This window comes from Anser anser, assembly GCF_964211835.1.
Source record: "Anser anser genome assembly, chromosome: 1".
Classification (NCBI taxonomy): Eukaryota; Metazoa; Chordata; class Aves; order Anseriformes; family Anatidae; genus Anser; species Anser anser.
In genome coordinates this window covers 157,107,174-157,123,625 of record NC_139720.1, presented here as the reverse complement: position 1 = coordinate 157,123,625, position 16,452 = coordinate 157,107,174, and the positions used below count along the sequence as shown (strand labels likewise).

The window sequence follows — 16,452 nt, the reverse complement described above, 5'->3', positions numbered from 1 at the left end:
GCCAAGCACTGCTCTGCAACAACCAAAAATGCGTGCTATCACTGCTATTTTAATCAAAAATCCAGAACAAAGCACCACACAAGCCTCTACAAAGAAAATTAACTCTATCCCAGCTAAAATCATGACAAGTTTACAGGTCAAGTATAAACTTTTAATGTGAGAATACTGTGCTCTAAGTCACACCACCAGTTCTTCTGCATTTTGAATTCCCTAAATAATTTTGGCATGCCTGGAGGTCACCATACAGCCGAGGCCACGCTGACTGCTTTGGCTGTGCTCCACCTCAGCGAAAAATAGGATTGTGACACAGGGACAGTAGAATTGGTAGTATGAACTCTAGAATTCATGAGGGGAGGAACTGCCTCCCCCTGCTCTGTGGCTTGGTACAGGCACGAAGCCCCCCACCCCAGGAAGAAGCGGTCAGGGAGCGACAACAACAGGCGCTGGGGAACACAAGCAGTTTATTGAGCTTCTGGCTGACTAGGGCCGGAGGCGGCCATTTCAGGTCAGGGAACCCTCCGTGCGCAGCGGCGTCGCTCCGCCTTACTGCGCATGCGCCGCCGAGGTTAGGGCAGCAGGGGCGTGCGGCTGCCAGCCACACATACGCCCCGCCAACACTGCGCATGTGCGCTGACACCATCGGCCTCACCTCCCTCCGCCATCCCAGCGCCGCTTCCGTCTCGCGGGCCAATCAGCGGCGCCGCTTCCGCCCGGCGGGCCAATCAGCGGCGCCCACGACCCTCCCCGCCGGAGCCGGAGCCGCGAGGCCGGGGCTCCGCCGCCAGTGTCGCGGCGGTCGTGGGGCGGCCATGGTGTGCGCCGCCGCCTCGGCCGGGCGGCTGGGCCCCGCGCTGCCCTTCCTCATCGTGCTCCTCGACCTGCAGTACCACGGTGAGCGCCCGGCGGGCTGGGCAGGGCCGCCTGCCTTATCGGCCGGGCCTTTCTGTCAGATAGCTAGTGACGGGACCAGAGGGAGCGGCCTCGAGTTGCGCCGGGGGAGGTTCGGGCTGGAAGCGAGGAGACATTTCTGTCAGAAGGAGCAGTCAGGCATTGGGACGGGTTGCCCAGGGAGGTGGTGGCGTCACCGTCCCTGGGGGTGTTCAAGGAGAGGTTGGACGTGGTGCTTGGGGACGTGGTTCAGTGGGTGACATTGGTGGTAGGGGGATGGCTGGACCAGGTGATCTTGGAGGGCTCTCCCACCCCTAACGATCCTGTGGTCCTTCTCTTGGTGTCCCCATTGGTATCTGAAGCTCGGGGCAGCAGCTTATCTGCACCCCCCGTGGCCTTGCTTCCTTTCAGAGTACGCTGTCAGCAACACCTGTGCAGGCACACCTGCGTTCACAGGCGCCTGTTAACTTCTTAACTGGGTCATGCAATTGCACGGGCAGTCAGAGTTTAACCTGAGAAACGTCTTCATGCTGGTGGTGGCAGGCTGACGTGGAACTGAAGCTGTCAGTACTCGGAATTAAATCTCCAGACTGACCTTTATACTAAAAATTCATTACTGAACTACTAATTGCATCAACTGGTCAACAGGCAACGTGATCGTAGTGTAGCAGAGATGCTCAGTAGCCCAAGAGTATATGCTGTGGTGTTGAATTGCTTTTTTGGATGTCCGTTCTGGTAAAGTTAGAGGAGAAACACTGTTGTCAAAGATTGTGGCTGTTGAGGATTTTTCATTTCGTGTTGCCAACCTATTTCAAGTATACAGGTCAATGGCTACGTGGAATACTAAAGTCACGTTACTAATTTGGGGTGTGTTTTCTTAACATCCACTTAATAGAGATGTTTTGGAGTGAAGTACTAAGTTAAGGTCCAGAACCATAACCTGTTATTTACTGAACTTACTTATGTTATAGTTCATGAGTTCATTTTCCAGGAAATGCACTGAAGGGGTTTAGGGATTTTATGCTACTTCAAATACGTTTTTTCCCCAAAATATCACTGGTCTTTGAATTCAAACGCATTAATATTTGCATTTACATTTGCATCCTGCTGTCTTGATTGTGGAAGCCTGCCTTGTGCCATCTGATTCGTGGATCAATGACAGCCTGTATTACCTTCGTACCGTACAGTTAATATCTGTGAATGTGAGTTGTATCTGGCTAGTAAACGAGTTCAGTCAGAAATGTTTTGGGATACGAGGTGTCGTGGGAAGTTGCAGTTCATCCCTTCCTGTCCTGTTTCCTGAATCCTTTCCCCTTGAGCACCCTGACTTCTGCCAAAGAGCTCCCATTTGGCACAGGTTGCCCCTTGGGAACATTTCCCCTTCGTGGCTGCTCACCCACACAAACAGAGGCAAAAAGAGGCAACTGGGGAGGATAGAGAAATATTGTTCCTCTTTCCCTTCTCCACCCTGAAGGAAAGGTAGTAAGGAGAATAAGAAGAAACGAGTTCTAAGTATACGGCGCTCGGTTCATTACTGTCAGCCCACCAACCTTCTTGCCCCTATCCCATGTGTTTCTGCCCTGAATTTGGAAAGGTTTTTTTCATCTCTCCACAAGTTTTGTGAGGAAGAAATGAGTTTTCTCTTGGCTTTTTGGTTTGCCTAGCTTTGTTATATTTATGAACTTTGGTTGCAAACTTAGGGAGTAAAAACTGCATGGATGGAAACTGGACACACTTCAGCTGGATACGGGGAGGAGGAAGGTTGCTGTGCCCTGAGGCCGCTTGTGAGCTTTTTTGTATCAGCCCTGAAGCTCTGATTGCATGTCCACTTCTTCCTTTGTTCATTCTTATTGCTGCAAAACATGCCGACATGCTTACAGAAGGGTCATTTTAATCAAAACCATCCCAAAAGCAGGACTGCCTCTTCACGTGACAAAACAATCACTGAACTCCTCTGTTTAAATAATAATAAAAAAAAAGTTCAGATCACTTTTTGATTAAGTTTAGTGGCGTGCACGTTTCTTCCTTGAAGAACGTGACATTGAAAATTGTGTTTCTGGTACCCAGTCTTATTTTCATAGTCCTGTTACCTAGCTTGGGCATGAAATTGAAAAAAAAAAAGTTGAAAATTCTGTAGGGAGAAAGATGGGAATGTACAGATTAGTGTAAAACCCTGAAGCAGTTCTGAAGTTAGAGGGCTTTCTTTCTTTAGGGGTGAGACTGATGCTGGGGCTGGGAGTTCGTGTGGTTTGGTAAGCACGTAATAGCAGCAGTTACTGTAATAAATCAGAAATCCTACCAGGAAGCTCTCATTTATTTTAGTGAGTGCATTTAACTGGAAGAACAGGTTGGCTACACCCGTTTATCTTTCCTGTAGGGTGTCAGCACTGGTACCAGTTGCTATCTGGAGCAGGTTTGTGGACCCCTCTGCTCTGGGGTCAGGGGGTAGGTACCTAAATAGGCTGCACGGCACTCGGTCCCTTAGCGGCAGCAGCCCTGGCTCCTGTGTCTGCTGGCAGCCCTCGGCTGTCCGCCGACGGGTGGTTGCTTTAGAGCCGTTGTCTGCCTGCTGCCAAAAAGTAAGCGCTGTGTTTGTGCGAGTGAACAGCCTGGCCATCAGGTCTGTACCTTCCTCAGTAGTCGTGGTGCGTGCCACTGCTCACGGTGCCACTGGCTGCTCCTGGAGATCCCTCACTGATTTGTGGTGATCAGCAGTGGGTGGGGTCAAATTTTTCCTGCTTATTAACCCTTAACAGCCACTGTACTAATTTCCTTTATTTGCTGTTGTCGTCTTCAGTATTTTCAAGGGAAAAGATCTCTCCTGCCAGCTGTGTTGTGTGGCTGCCGTGCCTTACGAACGTAACACATAAGCAGGGCGCTGAACGCTGTAGGCACATCCTGTAGTGGAAGCTATTCTTAGAGCAGCGCTGATGTGACTAAATGTGAAACGTGGATGCTCCGTAAGGAACCCGAGACGCTGTGAAACTTGAATGCTGTGTTTTGGTGGTCAGGAGGTGCCTCAGTAACCTACAGCCCCCTTCTAGCATCCAGCTCCACATGCACAACTTCTGAGAGACTTTAGATATTCATATGTTGGGAGAGGCAGGAGGCATGAAGCTCTTTTTTTTTTTTGTTTCATTTTTGGGGGTAAATTTTGTTATTTCATATGAAATATTTCAGCCTGCTTGTGGTTGATATCTGATTTGTTGCTGCTACGCTTCCGAAGCCAGGGAAAATTGGAGTTTTTCCAAGGGCGTGTGTGTTTTTTGTTTGTGCCTTACTGTTTATTTTGGCATTTTAAAAGACATTGGATGACTCAGTGATCAAAGCTTTAAGCTAGAAAAAAAGGCGAAGTGTCCATTTTTTCCTGTAAATGAGAAATTCACACGAAAGCTACCAAATACTGCCTATGAGAAACTTGTCGAGAAATACTTCTGCAATATTGTCAGTGAAGCTATTTATATTTGTTCAGTGTTGTACACACCCAGAATGGATTTTAAAATGCATTTTTAATAAGTTCCCCAAATGGGCTGTATGATAAGTAATATTACTGTTTTAATTTCCTCTAGTTAAACAAAAAAAAAAAGGAAACTTGGGTTTATTTTGTAGTTGTTTCCATTAATTTAAAAAAGGAAATTTGTTTGGTGTTACAGATATAATGCAAACAATTGAATTGAAGCCTTTGAATCCAATAACTTGATTTATCACCAATTTTTTTTAAGAGGTAGAGCTTTTTTCAGTGGATACAGAGGACATTTTTGTCACTTTTAGTAGAGACAGCTCAATAATTTTCTTACAATGTGGAACTGAAAGTTAGGAACTGTATTAAGGAATGGGAAGGGAAAATAAAAACGAGATCTTGGATGCTGAAAACGCCTAAAATGTTGATGACTTGGTGATCAGAAGTTACTGTTCCTTCATTACAAATACTACTTTGTTGTTTAATCACCTCTCAGTGTGAGGAGTTCTGATATGCTTTCTTTTCATGTGTCTGGGTAGTGTAACGTTTTCATGCAGACTAAGAGCCAACTTCAAAGTGCTACTGAATTTTTGTATTTAATTCATAGGATCATAGTCCCAAACCCCTGCCATGGGCAGGGACACCTCCCACCAGACCAGGTTGCCCAAAGCCCCATCCAGCCTGGCCTTGAGCACCTCCAGGGATGGGGCACCCACAGCTTCTCTGGGCAGCCTGTGCCAGTGCCTCACCATCCTTACAGTGAAGAATTTCTTCCTTACATCCGATCTAAACCTACCCTCTCAGTTTAAAACCGTTACTCCTTGTCTTATTGCTACGCTCCCTGATGAAGAGTCCCTCTCTAGTTCACTTCTGATGATTTCAATACAAGACCTGAGTAAAAGAAATTGCTTCCTTGTGATTGTAGTTCGTTGCTTTCTACGGCAGTGTATTTATTTAAGATTTTAATGTATTGACCTTGCTTAAATTCGTGCATAATGTGTGCTGTCAGAAAGCTGTTTATAGCGTGCATGTTTTAAGTCACAAATTGACAAGTTATAGTGAAATTATTGTGATTTAAAGAATGCTGGAAGCAGTACAAATGAAAAAACACCGTTGCTGACTTAATGTATGTACAGCATGGGCTTAAAATCAGGTGTTCCCTTGTTGACAGTCGTCTTTCCCTGGTGGTTGAACAGCAGCAGTTCATCAGTTTTGAGCTAAAAACCTGCCCCTTCTAAAACACACCACTCAAGTACAAGTTTTATATTACTAGTTAAATGGAAAGAGAATAATTGTTTATATCAAAGCTTGCTCTCTGGAAACATTTTGCCTTGGAAATAATAAAGATGAGACAAAAATGCAGTAGATAAGCCAAGCCCTGAAGTGGCCAACAGCTCTCAGTAGAGTCCTGAGGTATCAGTAGGGTCATGGAGTTTTGCTCTGACATCCTTTTGGGGAGGGGATGGCATGCTGAGACTTCCTTAGGCTGCACGTTGTTGTAGTATGGGAAGGCATCACCTGTGCTTCTCTTATCACTACCAATGTTTGTATGTTGTGTTATTGTATTTATTTGGTATAATAACCTGGCCATTCAGAGCATTATTCTTGTTTCCCCTCAAGGAGCTGAATGTGGAATAAATGCTGAAGTAGAAAAACAACTTGAAATGGGAAAGAAGTTACTGGCTGCTGGACAGCTAGCAGATGCTTTGTCTCACTTCCATGCGGCTATAGGTATGTAATTGAAGAAAGTGACATTTGCAATGAAACGTTTCTGGCTTATTTATGTATTTATGCTAGCATTTGCTTCATTACGTAGCCTGCTTTCTTGCAAGTCCATGAGTCACCAAAGTTGGGGCACCTTCTTGCAGCTGCTTGGTCTTTAGCAGGAGCCAGCAGAGCTCCCGTGGAATATTTATGCTTTGGTTTTAATAAAAGAGGCTGTTAAATGAACTGCGCGATACGTGAACACGCTGAGTCGCTGCTGTTCTGCGAGCTAGTTATATGGCAGCAATTACATTTGACTGACTGTAGCACCGTTTGATGAGGTGCTCCCTGTATCTAATCCCGTCGAGATCAGAATTTATCTTTGGTTTTGAAAGGCTGGATTTATCCATTCTTTCTTCTTCAACACCTTAAAATAAAACAAAGCACACAACCTCGGCAGTAAAAATAGTCTCACTTTCTTTTTTCGGTCTTGCAGTGGGTAGTATCGCAATGGAAATGATGCTACAAGTTTGACACGTTGGACGGGTAGCGAAGGGTATATTATCTGTCTCCCACTCTTACACTCAGCAAGTGAGCGAGTTCCTATTGTGGTGTTCTGCATTTGCAGCCATTTGAGAAGTTAAATGCTACGTGTATAAATTTTCAAGGAAGTTCGATGGTTCAAGTCCTTGAATTGAAACACAGAGGCAGACAGCACCGGTAAAGAGCAGTGTCCATTAACACTGCAGTTCTTCAATTACCCGTTTTTGGTGGTGGCGGTTGGGTGTTTTGTTGTTCGGCTTGCTGGACGGGTTATAACGTGTGTGTATACAAGTGCGGTGTTCTCCCCGTGAGAATAGTAACGCCGGGTTCTTACGCAGTAATGAGTTGTACTGAGGCACTTCTATTTATGCCTTGGTCTAAAAATAAAATGTAATTGAAATACTGCTGGTTCCGAGCTATCAGTGTTTTCTCCTTGTTTTATAAGCTCCTCTTCTGCAAGGAGAGTGGAGGGAGCCTCTCTTGCCGTGCCCTGGAAGAACCTCCCTCTGTGGAGCTGCTCTCTTCGTCCTCTTGCCTCTTGTGTTGCTGCCAAAGCGCTCCCGTGGGATCTGAGCAGAGCTAATGTTAGCAGCGTGGTTTATTCCTTTATTATTGGTCGGGAAGCTTTAACATGGATTTGCTGAGCAGCCCAGTTCAGTGCGTGGCCGTGCCAGTGCTGGTGGTGTCGCAGAGGGGGAAGTGGGGCAACAAGGTGCCCGCAAGGAATGAAATCCTCTGCCTGGCTAGCTGTGCTCGAGCAGCTGGCAGAAAGCAGAACTACGGCATGACCACATCTGTTGTTAGCTTCCTGGGATTTTTAGTTGGATGCTGTTCTGAGCCTGACAGCCTGAACCTTCGTCACACTTCTTTCCTCTTCATGTCTTGCCTTTCTGAAAGGAGTTTGAGCAGGATTTGCCTGCTGTGCTTGTAGAGGAGGGGAGAAGAAATTTCTCTAATCCTTTTTTGCCTATACTGTGCTAGCATAAAAAGTGAGGTAAACCGGTCTCTTTGTCTCACCTCAGCCAGCATGTTTTTCTTTTTTACTAACATCTAGTATTAAAGAAAGATGCTGTCCCTTTCTTCTTTTCAGTTTTATTTTTTAACTCTTCAGTTCTGTCTAGTTGCTGGCACCTCTGCGAGGTGTACCTCTCTGGGTAAATGCTGATTGATGTTCATTGCTGTTACTTCTGACTGTCAGAAGGATGACTATCTGATGCTGAAATGTGCTTTCTGGGTTAGCTCTTTGCTATCTTCTTTCTTCCTCTGTGTAGGAATAACGTTCCTTAACTTCATCTTTGGATTTGTTGTACTCTACGCATTGAGTTATGTGCAATAAGACTTAACACTAAGTTGTTTCCTTCTCTTAAAGGTAGTAATATTTGAATTTACACTCTGATTACAGAAATCAAGTACAAGGTGCATACAACATGGAGGTTGTTATTCAATAATATCCTAATATCCAGTGCTAGACATCAATATTTCCACAGCCAAGGGATTGCAGAGGAAGAGCGCAGATACTTTTTTCCAGAGAGATTTAACCTAGCATTTTGGTGTTGGAGGTGGCCAGCTATGAAGCTGTTTACCTGCCTTAAGATTTATGGCAACACTTTTTTGTTTCATTTATTTTAAAGTTGAGCTTCAGTCCCAGATGAGGTGTGGAAGAGACGTCCTTGTTTTGTTCCTCAGATGTGGATGTTTTTGTCTACAAATTCTGGATTTTCATACGTATAATTAATTGGACAGTAAATTGTGTGTCTTGCACCGTGTATGGTTGTGTGGGAGCTCTAAATTACCTTTTCCTGAGAGCCAAGAGTAACTGTTGTCTGCTTCTTTGAAATGCTTTGTAGAGAAGAATATTAAGAAAAAAACTGTTTTCAGAAGCTTATGTTCCCCTCCTGTAGGGGTATCCATATATGTGGTAGGCTTAGAGTGTTAAAACTGGAGGATCTTGGAAGTCTGAGCAGCAGACACCATGAAATGTGGTGGCCTTGGAGTTAGCCTGCAGGTTTTGATATAGTACCTGTTTTTTGTCCCCCATTAGGAGGGGGTGTTGGTGCCCACTTTAATATTAGAAAGAAGTTGCTGCTGTCTAAATGGATGATAGGAAGGGTTTGTTCATCTGTAATGACACTGGACTAGCATATTGCTCGTTTGGGGATTATTTGTTTGCTTCCTGTGTGATGGACAGGGGCTGGGAAGGAGAATAACGAATTAACCTGCTTTCAAATGCAGGCCTGCAGTTTGAGATAAAGGGTAAGTACGTGGGGACTGGTTTTTTTCCAGCACAAGGCTAAAAAGATGTACATATTTCATCTTCCAAAGTCTTAATTATTAGCAATGTACTGTGCTTCTGTAATCCTCATTGTTAAATAATTAAACGGCATTACAAATTGCTTGGAACAAATGTTTTAGTGATAAATGCAATTTTTTTCTTCCAGTGGCTTAAAACTCAGGTAATATGTTTTTAGTCATTGAAGTTTAGCTGTACCCAAAGGTTCAGTTGCTCTGAGATAGTGTTCTGATTACTGTTCATTCGCTTGCAGAGGGAGACTCTGATAACTACATTGCTTATTACAGAAGAGCCACAGTGTACTTAGCCATGGGGAAATCTAAAGCAGCAATTCGTGATTTAAGTAAAGTGGTGGAATTAAAGCAGGACTTCACATCAGTAAGTATTATTGGAATTGGAAACTGTTCAAGTGTATTAGAAAATACTTCAAAGGAGGCTGTTTTCCAGGTTTTGCTAAACAGAAATAGAAAATACGTTATCACTCAAAACTTTAAATAGGATAAAATAGTAGCAGTGGGGTATGTGCTAGAATTTGCAAATATTCTGACTCTGTGGTCTAGATAGTTCCTCTGGTAACTTGTGATTTTATTAAGTGCACGTTCCTCGTGGGCTTGTACCAATGCGTTCCTCCTCTGTCAGGCCGTGCAGGGGGGGGAGAGAGCAGGTGCCTCTGTTTTCTGCCCTCCTGACCAGCAGCTGAGGTGAGGCCTCTCTTTTCCATGGGAGCTGTCCTAGTCTCACTGCCTTCCTGTGGGGCTGTTGCAAGTTCTGAGCTAGCTTTTGCTCACTTGTGCTTACTGTGTGGGGAGAGACTGCCTCACTGGTTGGAGACTGCTGGAGCCCTCTCCATCTCATTCTCTCATCTCCATTTTCCGTGTCCTATATAGCTTGTAGTAAAGGAGCAAATGCTGAACTTCTTGTATGCAAATGCTCATCCTAAATCAAAATCTTACAAATCATTAGTTTGTCATATTACGTAGCTTCTATTATTCGAAAAGTTTAATGAGAGAACCCAATATGAGAATTTTTAAAATAATTTATTTCTACTGTTTTTTTAAATCTACGACCGCATGTAGTCAGGACAGTAAGGTAAGGAGTAAGGTAAACATTCACTTTATTTTGTGCAACTTTTCAAAGGAGTTCTTTTCAATTATGTTTAGGATTACAGTTGTTTATAAAAAATTATGTCTATACTTTGGTCCTCAATTATGGTGTGAAGTGATTCTTTACTGTCAGAGTCCTCTTAAGAAGAACGTTACAAAGACAAAGGACAGGTGGTGTTATTTCTTATTTAGCTTGTTAGCTGTAGTAAAATGAAACATTTTTTCTGCTAAAAGAAACAAGTAAATTTTCATAATTTCCTGAGGATCCATGTGTAAATTGAAAGAAACTGTCTTCTATTTAATTTCAGGCAAGATTACAGCGAGGACACTTACTGCTCAAGCAAGGAAAATTTGATGAAGCGGAGGATGACTTTAAAAACGTGGTAAGTTCTCCAACTTACCTGAATTGAAGAAATGTTTCTGTTTTTACGGTTGGCTTCTGAGCTCTGATGCTCTAGAGAATGTGTGCATAAACCACAGTTCAAGTCTTCCCTGTCCTTTAAAGGTGTTGTAGTTAGACCACTTTGCATGAACAAATGATAAAGTTGGACTGGAGAAGTGAAGTCAAAATAAGAAGGCGTTGCGTGAAGTAGCACAGCACTCTGTAAAGTCTTGGTTTTGTGTGTGTGCCGAACACTTTGAGATCTCTCCCTGGTGACACCTGTGCTAGAGAGCAGTCTCGGTTCAGAAAGGTGATGTGGGATTCAGTACGTAATTGAACACTGATTTGCATCACCATTTTCAGGTGACAATGGGAAATGACTGCAGGATGCATGGATCAGGCCACCTTTCCACTGGTTGCAGAGGGATCCTGGCCTCTTAGTTTAGTCACTGTGATGCTAAAATAATTTAATTCAGTGGCATACATCTGCATCTCTTACCTGTGAAGGAGTGTTCTAGCCTTTGTCAAAGTGCTGAGAACACTTTCTTTCCGTTATCAAAAAGTGCTTTGAGTTACCATGCAAGTACAGTTGGCTATTACTCACCTAAAACTCACGTGGGTTGTTTTTTGTTTCAGTGGGTATTTTACACGTTATTTCAGCCTCGCGCTGTAAAAATAAACTCTGGAACAAAATCAACTTCATCCTCAGATAATATGTGGAACTCATTTTCCTCACAAATTTTCTGTAAGCAGGAGAATAAATAAGATTGGTTCTTGTATTTGTTTTCTCTTCAGTATTTGCTAGTTTGAACAGCTTGCCTGTCCTTTATACCAAAATAAATAGAATTTACAAGTGTAACTGATGTTGTCTTGTTGGCTTTCTTTGTCGTGTGTGATGGAGAAAGCAGTTCTGTGCTGCAGCTTAGAGCTGCTTAATGGAATGTTACTCGTGAGTATGTAAGACAAAACCAGAACAATTAGTGTACGCTTCTCAGGGCAGCTGGGGAGGAGTGACTACTGCAGTTATAAATGCACCGGGCACTCTTGTGTTTGCAGCAAAACGGTAGTGGTTTATTCTGAAATTCACATAGCAGCGTCTCCTCTCGCTGCTGCTACCTCAGTAAGTTTCCCAGGGTGAGCGTGCGGTCTGCAGCTGCGTGTCTGGCTGCAGTGCAGCCCCGCTGTTTGCACTGTGGGAGAATGTCGTTCAGCTCGGATTAACAGAGGACAGTTGCTGCACTAGCAGCGACGTGATGTCAGTGTTGGTTCTGAGTTTGTGCACCCATCTCTTCACAGCTCTCTGAGTATTGCTCAATACCGCATATGGAAATGCTTCTCCAGTCAACTGTCAAATTGCTTGGCTTTTTTTTCCCAAACCAGCTGAAATTCTGAAAAAATAAAATTAGATTGCTGCCTTTGTTCAGTCAAACCGTTTCAGTCTTCATTTGAGCTCTAAATCTGGAGCAGAACAGAGTTTCTTCTCAGTGGCTAACTTAGATACCATATTGGTCCTAAATTTTAGTGCCAGTTTCCTTGGTTCTGTGAACAATATTGCTTATGCACTTCCTTCGTGATTACAGCAAGTGGTGTGTTACAGTGTATTTGTGCAGACTAAGATGATATTAAAGCAATCCTTTGTAATAGATTAATTTATTCATATGGTGGAAGGAATTAAGTTGTCTTGGGTATCTTGGCTCCAAAGTAGAATACTTATTTCCTTGGAGGACTAGTAAGAAATATCCCTTGCTTGCTTCTAAATCTTTCAGATAGACAATTTGGTTGTTCTCAAGAGTTCTTCTGTGTGCAAAATACCTAGTTCATTTTGACAATGTGTTTACATTTCAGTATGAAATTATGTTTAATCTCAAGATGTGAGGAAATCAGTCATAGTACTATGGAAGCCTATTAATGTTCTGTGTTTGTGTCATTCTTTATGTATACATGAGAGGATGGGGAAAAAGGAGGAAGGCTGTTAGAGATGAAGTGGTTTTTAAATGATTTTAAGACTTGGACATATTAGGACTCTGTATCTTAGCTACCAAAAGCAACAGAGGAGAGGTAAACAGTCACTAAGAAACTTTGACTCAGATCATAAATCAGTTGTCAAGAGCCTCAAAGGAGTAAGTTGTAGGCTGAAATCAAAATTCTTTCTACTTCTGTGCAAATGTGACCCAAAGAAGTGCTAGTGGGGTCTCAATAGCTTTTAGACTAGAATTCAGTTTTGGTCTTGAATACCTAAAATTGTATGTTTTACCTGTGAACTGGGTATATAACCTCAGATTCTGCTCTCTGGCTACGAATGTAGAAGATCTGAATAGCTGTCCAGCATTTTAATTTGTTGGCTGCATATCTACCAACTTAGTTGGTAGTCATTCAGGGTAAGCACACAGTACAGCAGCAAATGAAGGTGTCCAAACCTGGATTTAATTTGCAGTGCGACTTTGGCTATCCTACATTTGTTGTACATATGCTTGAGGTCTGCAAACAGTCACAGTAGCCATGTCGTGGTCTGGTCATACATTTCAGCGAGCAGAAGTTGGATATCATATAAAGATGGTAAGAAGGTGCTGTATTTCAAACTATCCCTCTTCTTCACTGCAAGGGAAGTCTTAATTTGGAGAAAAACACCTGCTTTCTTTACTGCAGGACATTAATGTAGATGGTTGAGGGCATCATATGTTTATAAAAATGAACCAGAGGGAGGTAAATATGATAGGTTTTTACCTTCAGTGTTATTTTTTTTCCTGAGAAAATAGTTTTGTGGGTGAGAGAGGCTTTCTTTTGGTGAAGCCAGCCTTCTTTGAAGTAGATTGTATTCCCTTGGATGACAATATCTCATGATTTCACTGATGGTGATTTGTTTTTGTTTGATGGTCAGCTGTTGATTTTAAGGCAGGGGATCAGATTTTTAAAATGTTCCCTACTTTTGAGTTGGAGAAACCAGGTCGAGGTGTAGAAACTAAGGAGAGTGGTTTTAGATGAACTCCTCAAAGACAGGCATGTAGAAGGAAGACAGTTTCTATTTCCCTGTATGATGTTTGCATTAAAAGTCAGTGTTGCTTCCCCTGCCTACCAGAAGCTGCAAGCTGTAATGAGCTATTTTCTCATAGCATATGTCAGAAGTTTGTCAAATCCCAGTAGAAGTGCTGAAATGCCTTTTTTCTTCCTATCCTTCCTCCATTCTTGCTTGGAGTTGTGCTTCGTGAAAGAGATGTCTGAGCAGTAAGACAGGGAGTAAGAAAATCTCAGAGCAGGGTGACAGGTAAACTTCCCAGCTTGTAGCAGCGACAGTTCTGTGTATATCTTAAAAGAATCATTGAAAACATTCTGCCAGTAAAATAGTAAACCTATCCTTTAATGTGTACTTGTGGAAAGAAAAAAAAAACCTTTTAATTCTTTCTGTGCAGTTTTAGAGTATGTAGGAAAATTTCCTGAGGACCCTAAGCCTCTTCAGAGTTAACGTGGTTGCTGAGCAGAGCAGTTCTTCTCTTCGGATGTTTCTACCCAAGACAGGACTGGCTGGCTGAGGAGCATTCGTGGCAGTGGGAATGCCTGGCTGGAGGGGGGGGTGTGCCCCTTCTAGGACCTGAGCCTCTTGGGACCCCAGCCTTAGGGCCATCCTTTCACAGGTTGCTTTTGTCTTTCATTTTTCCACGCCTTACTTCCCTGTTTGCTGAAGTTAATCACTGGGTTTGGATAGAGGGGGTGATTCAGACTTAGCCATCGATGCATTAAGCAACACAGTGTTTAGAGAAACACTTCCTTTTGGCCAACAGATGCACCAAGCCCATGGGGTTCCTACAAGCACCAGGCTTTTTTTTGTATAGCCATACTTCTTGCTCTTTAGAAAAGTGGCTTTCCCCTTATAACTCAGCTATCAGTACGGAAATCTAACGCCTAGAGGGTAATAAAACTTTTAACGGATGTCAACAGAAGGGTCTAATTCCTGTCTTCAGAGTGCCCAGGATGAAATAGGGATAAAGCAGAAGTCTTTGGGTGACTTCAGAAAGTTATTCTTCACAGTGTACAAACAGTATTTATTTATCCCCTCCAATTTTGGTTAAATGCTCATGTGCATTAGTATCGAGTTCCTTCTGTTCTGGTGAGTAGTTTCCAAGTAATAGCAGTAGGTAGGGTGGGTTTGCAGCACATCAACACTCAAATCTAAGGCCTCAGTCTGTGAAAACCCTGGAATATTTATCTTAAATCATGATTTTTCAGTGAAAATAAAGGAATAATGCTATACTTTGGTTCATGAAGGCCTTCTGAAAAGGATACAAAACTGATTGAAGTCATGGCTGCCCTTTGTATGTGCGTTGTAATATTGTTTGTGGCCCAGCTTACGTCCTAGAGAATGACAAGCACCCGAGTTACTGTGTAGGAGATACAAAAACTGGAAGGATTTTTAGAACAGAACTTCTGCCTAGTCTGTTGGAAAGTGTGAAAGGGAAAAAGTTGTCATATTTATTACAGTCAGTCAAAAAAAAAAGGGGGGGATTTGAAATGTTCACAGTTGCATTTTGTTGCAATAAATACTCCAAACTGAGGTGCCCTAAATATGCTTCCAAGGGAGACAGAATTGCACAGACACTTGACATCTGGAAACTGAAGTTTCCACTTGCAGTTCCACTAGATGTCAGCCAAAACTAAGTGACTGAGCACTGCATTTCTGCAGATCCTTGTTATCTAATCTAGTGAAGCCTATGGTTGTTGCAAAATGTACTGAACAACCCTTCTCTGTGGCTGGTTGGCCAGCATTTTGGATATACGTGAAGGAGACCATCTTATGGCCCAATAAGTTAACCTGATCAGAGTAAGTTACCCAGCACAAGTTTGAGTATTTGAATTTCTCTTAAGCAGATTACATTAGCAGTAGATTGTTTCCACATATGTTCCTCTGTGGTAATATGATCATCTGTAGCTTTCTGGGTAAAGAGCAAAAGGTATTTAAATACTTACTGCCTTTTTCCGTCTGTCTAACATCATAGCTGTTACCTAATGCATTGCTCTGCCAGCACAGAACTTCCCTGTCTCTTCTTTAGTGCATGGACGTCTTGAACTTCGATAAAAACAAATGGAAGAGGTTCCTGCCTCCCCCCAGAAAGTTTTTCACAAGCCTACTCAATTTGCTTTTGTTGCTGGTGTAGTCACAAGCACAGAAAAACAAGAAAAATGGGGTTGATGAATTGAATTCCTGATACGTTTTTCCCTGCTCTCCTGGGTACAGCAAGGTAATATTGCCAAGTTTTGAGTCAAATCCTTGAGACTGAGTTCAGTGGAAAACAGACTCCTTGCTGATAGTGGAGAGAGAGGCACACATGCAAATGCTTTTAAAGTTTTGCTTGATAAATCACATGTGGCTGATGTTTTTGTTTAATCTTGCTCACCTAAGGGCAAAAGGCAGGTTTTCTTTGCCCTACAATGTTTCTCCCCTCTACTGAGGTTAGACAATAAAATAAAGCAGCACCTATAGTGGTAAATCTGTAATAGAGAATTACTGACAATAACAATGCCATTCCCATATGCTGGCCTCTGTTTCCTCTAAAGGAATTAGTTGCAAGTTGGTTTTTCTTGGTAGTGAGCGAAAGCTGCTGTAACAGATGGCTGATGCTTGTTGCTGCAACTTACGCTGCAACTAATTTAGCATTCCCATCCAAATGCAGTAAACCTCCAAGACTGCAAAGGATGCTGTGTTCTGGAACATCTTCACCGCTAGCAGCGTGCTCGTCCAGCTGCCCTGTGCAGAGCAGAGCTTTGAGTTTGTGCAGGATGATGAAGGATGTGGAGGAGTGATTGAAACCTGATTTGTTATGTAACAGTGGTGTAACAGTCTTCTGATCGCTGGGCAAAAGGACAGGAAAAACCCGGAAAGTAAAGCAAAATGACAGTATCAAGCAACTGCATTACATTTCCAGCGTTTCCTCTTGGAGCTTAATGAAGAGGCCTTTTTTTAAGCTGTAAATAACATTACTGATTAAAACATCATAATACACTATACACTCAGAAGCTCTTAATAATTAACTATTGTCACGATACGTGGAACACAATAACTTACTGGCTTAATTTTGAATGATAGCTTGAG

The 16,452-nt window shown here is 42.9% G+C and overlaps 1 protein-coding gene across 1 annotated transcript in view; it reads left to right on the top strand.

Moving 5' to 3' along the window:
- The first annotated feature begins 711 nt into the window (after positions 1-711).
- Positions 712-16,452, top strand: part of DNAJC3 (DnaJ heat shock protein family (Hsp40) member C3) — a 31,205-nt gene continuing 15,464 nt past the window's right edge. Inside the window, exons 1-4 of the mRNA XM_083800469.1 lie at positions 712-891; positions 5,969-6,079; positions 9,139-9,263; positions 10,297-10,371. Of these exons, the coding sequence (XP_083656595.1) occupies positions 810-891; positions 5,969-6,079; positions 9,139-9,263; positions 10,297-10,371 (393 nt within the window). The 5' untranslated portion in view covers positions 712-809. The remainder of the gene's footprint in view (positions 892-5,968; positions 6,080-9,138; positions 9,264-10,296; positions 10,372-16,452) is intronic.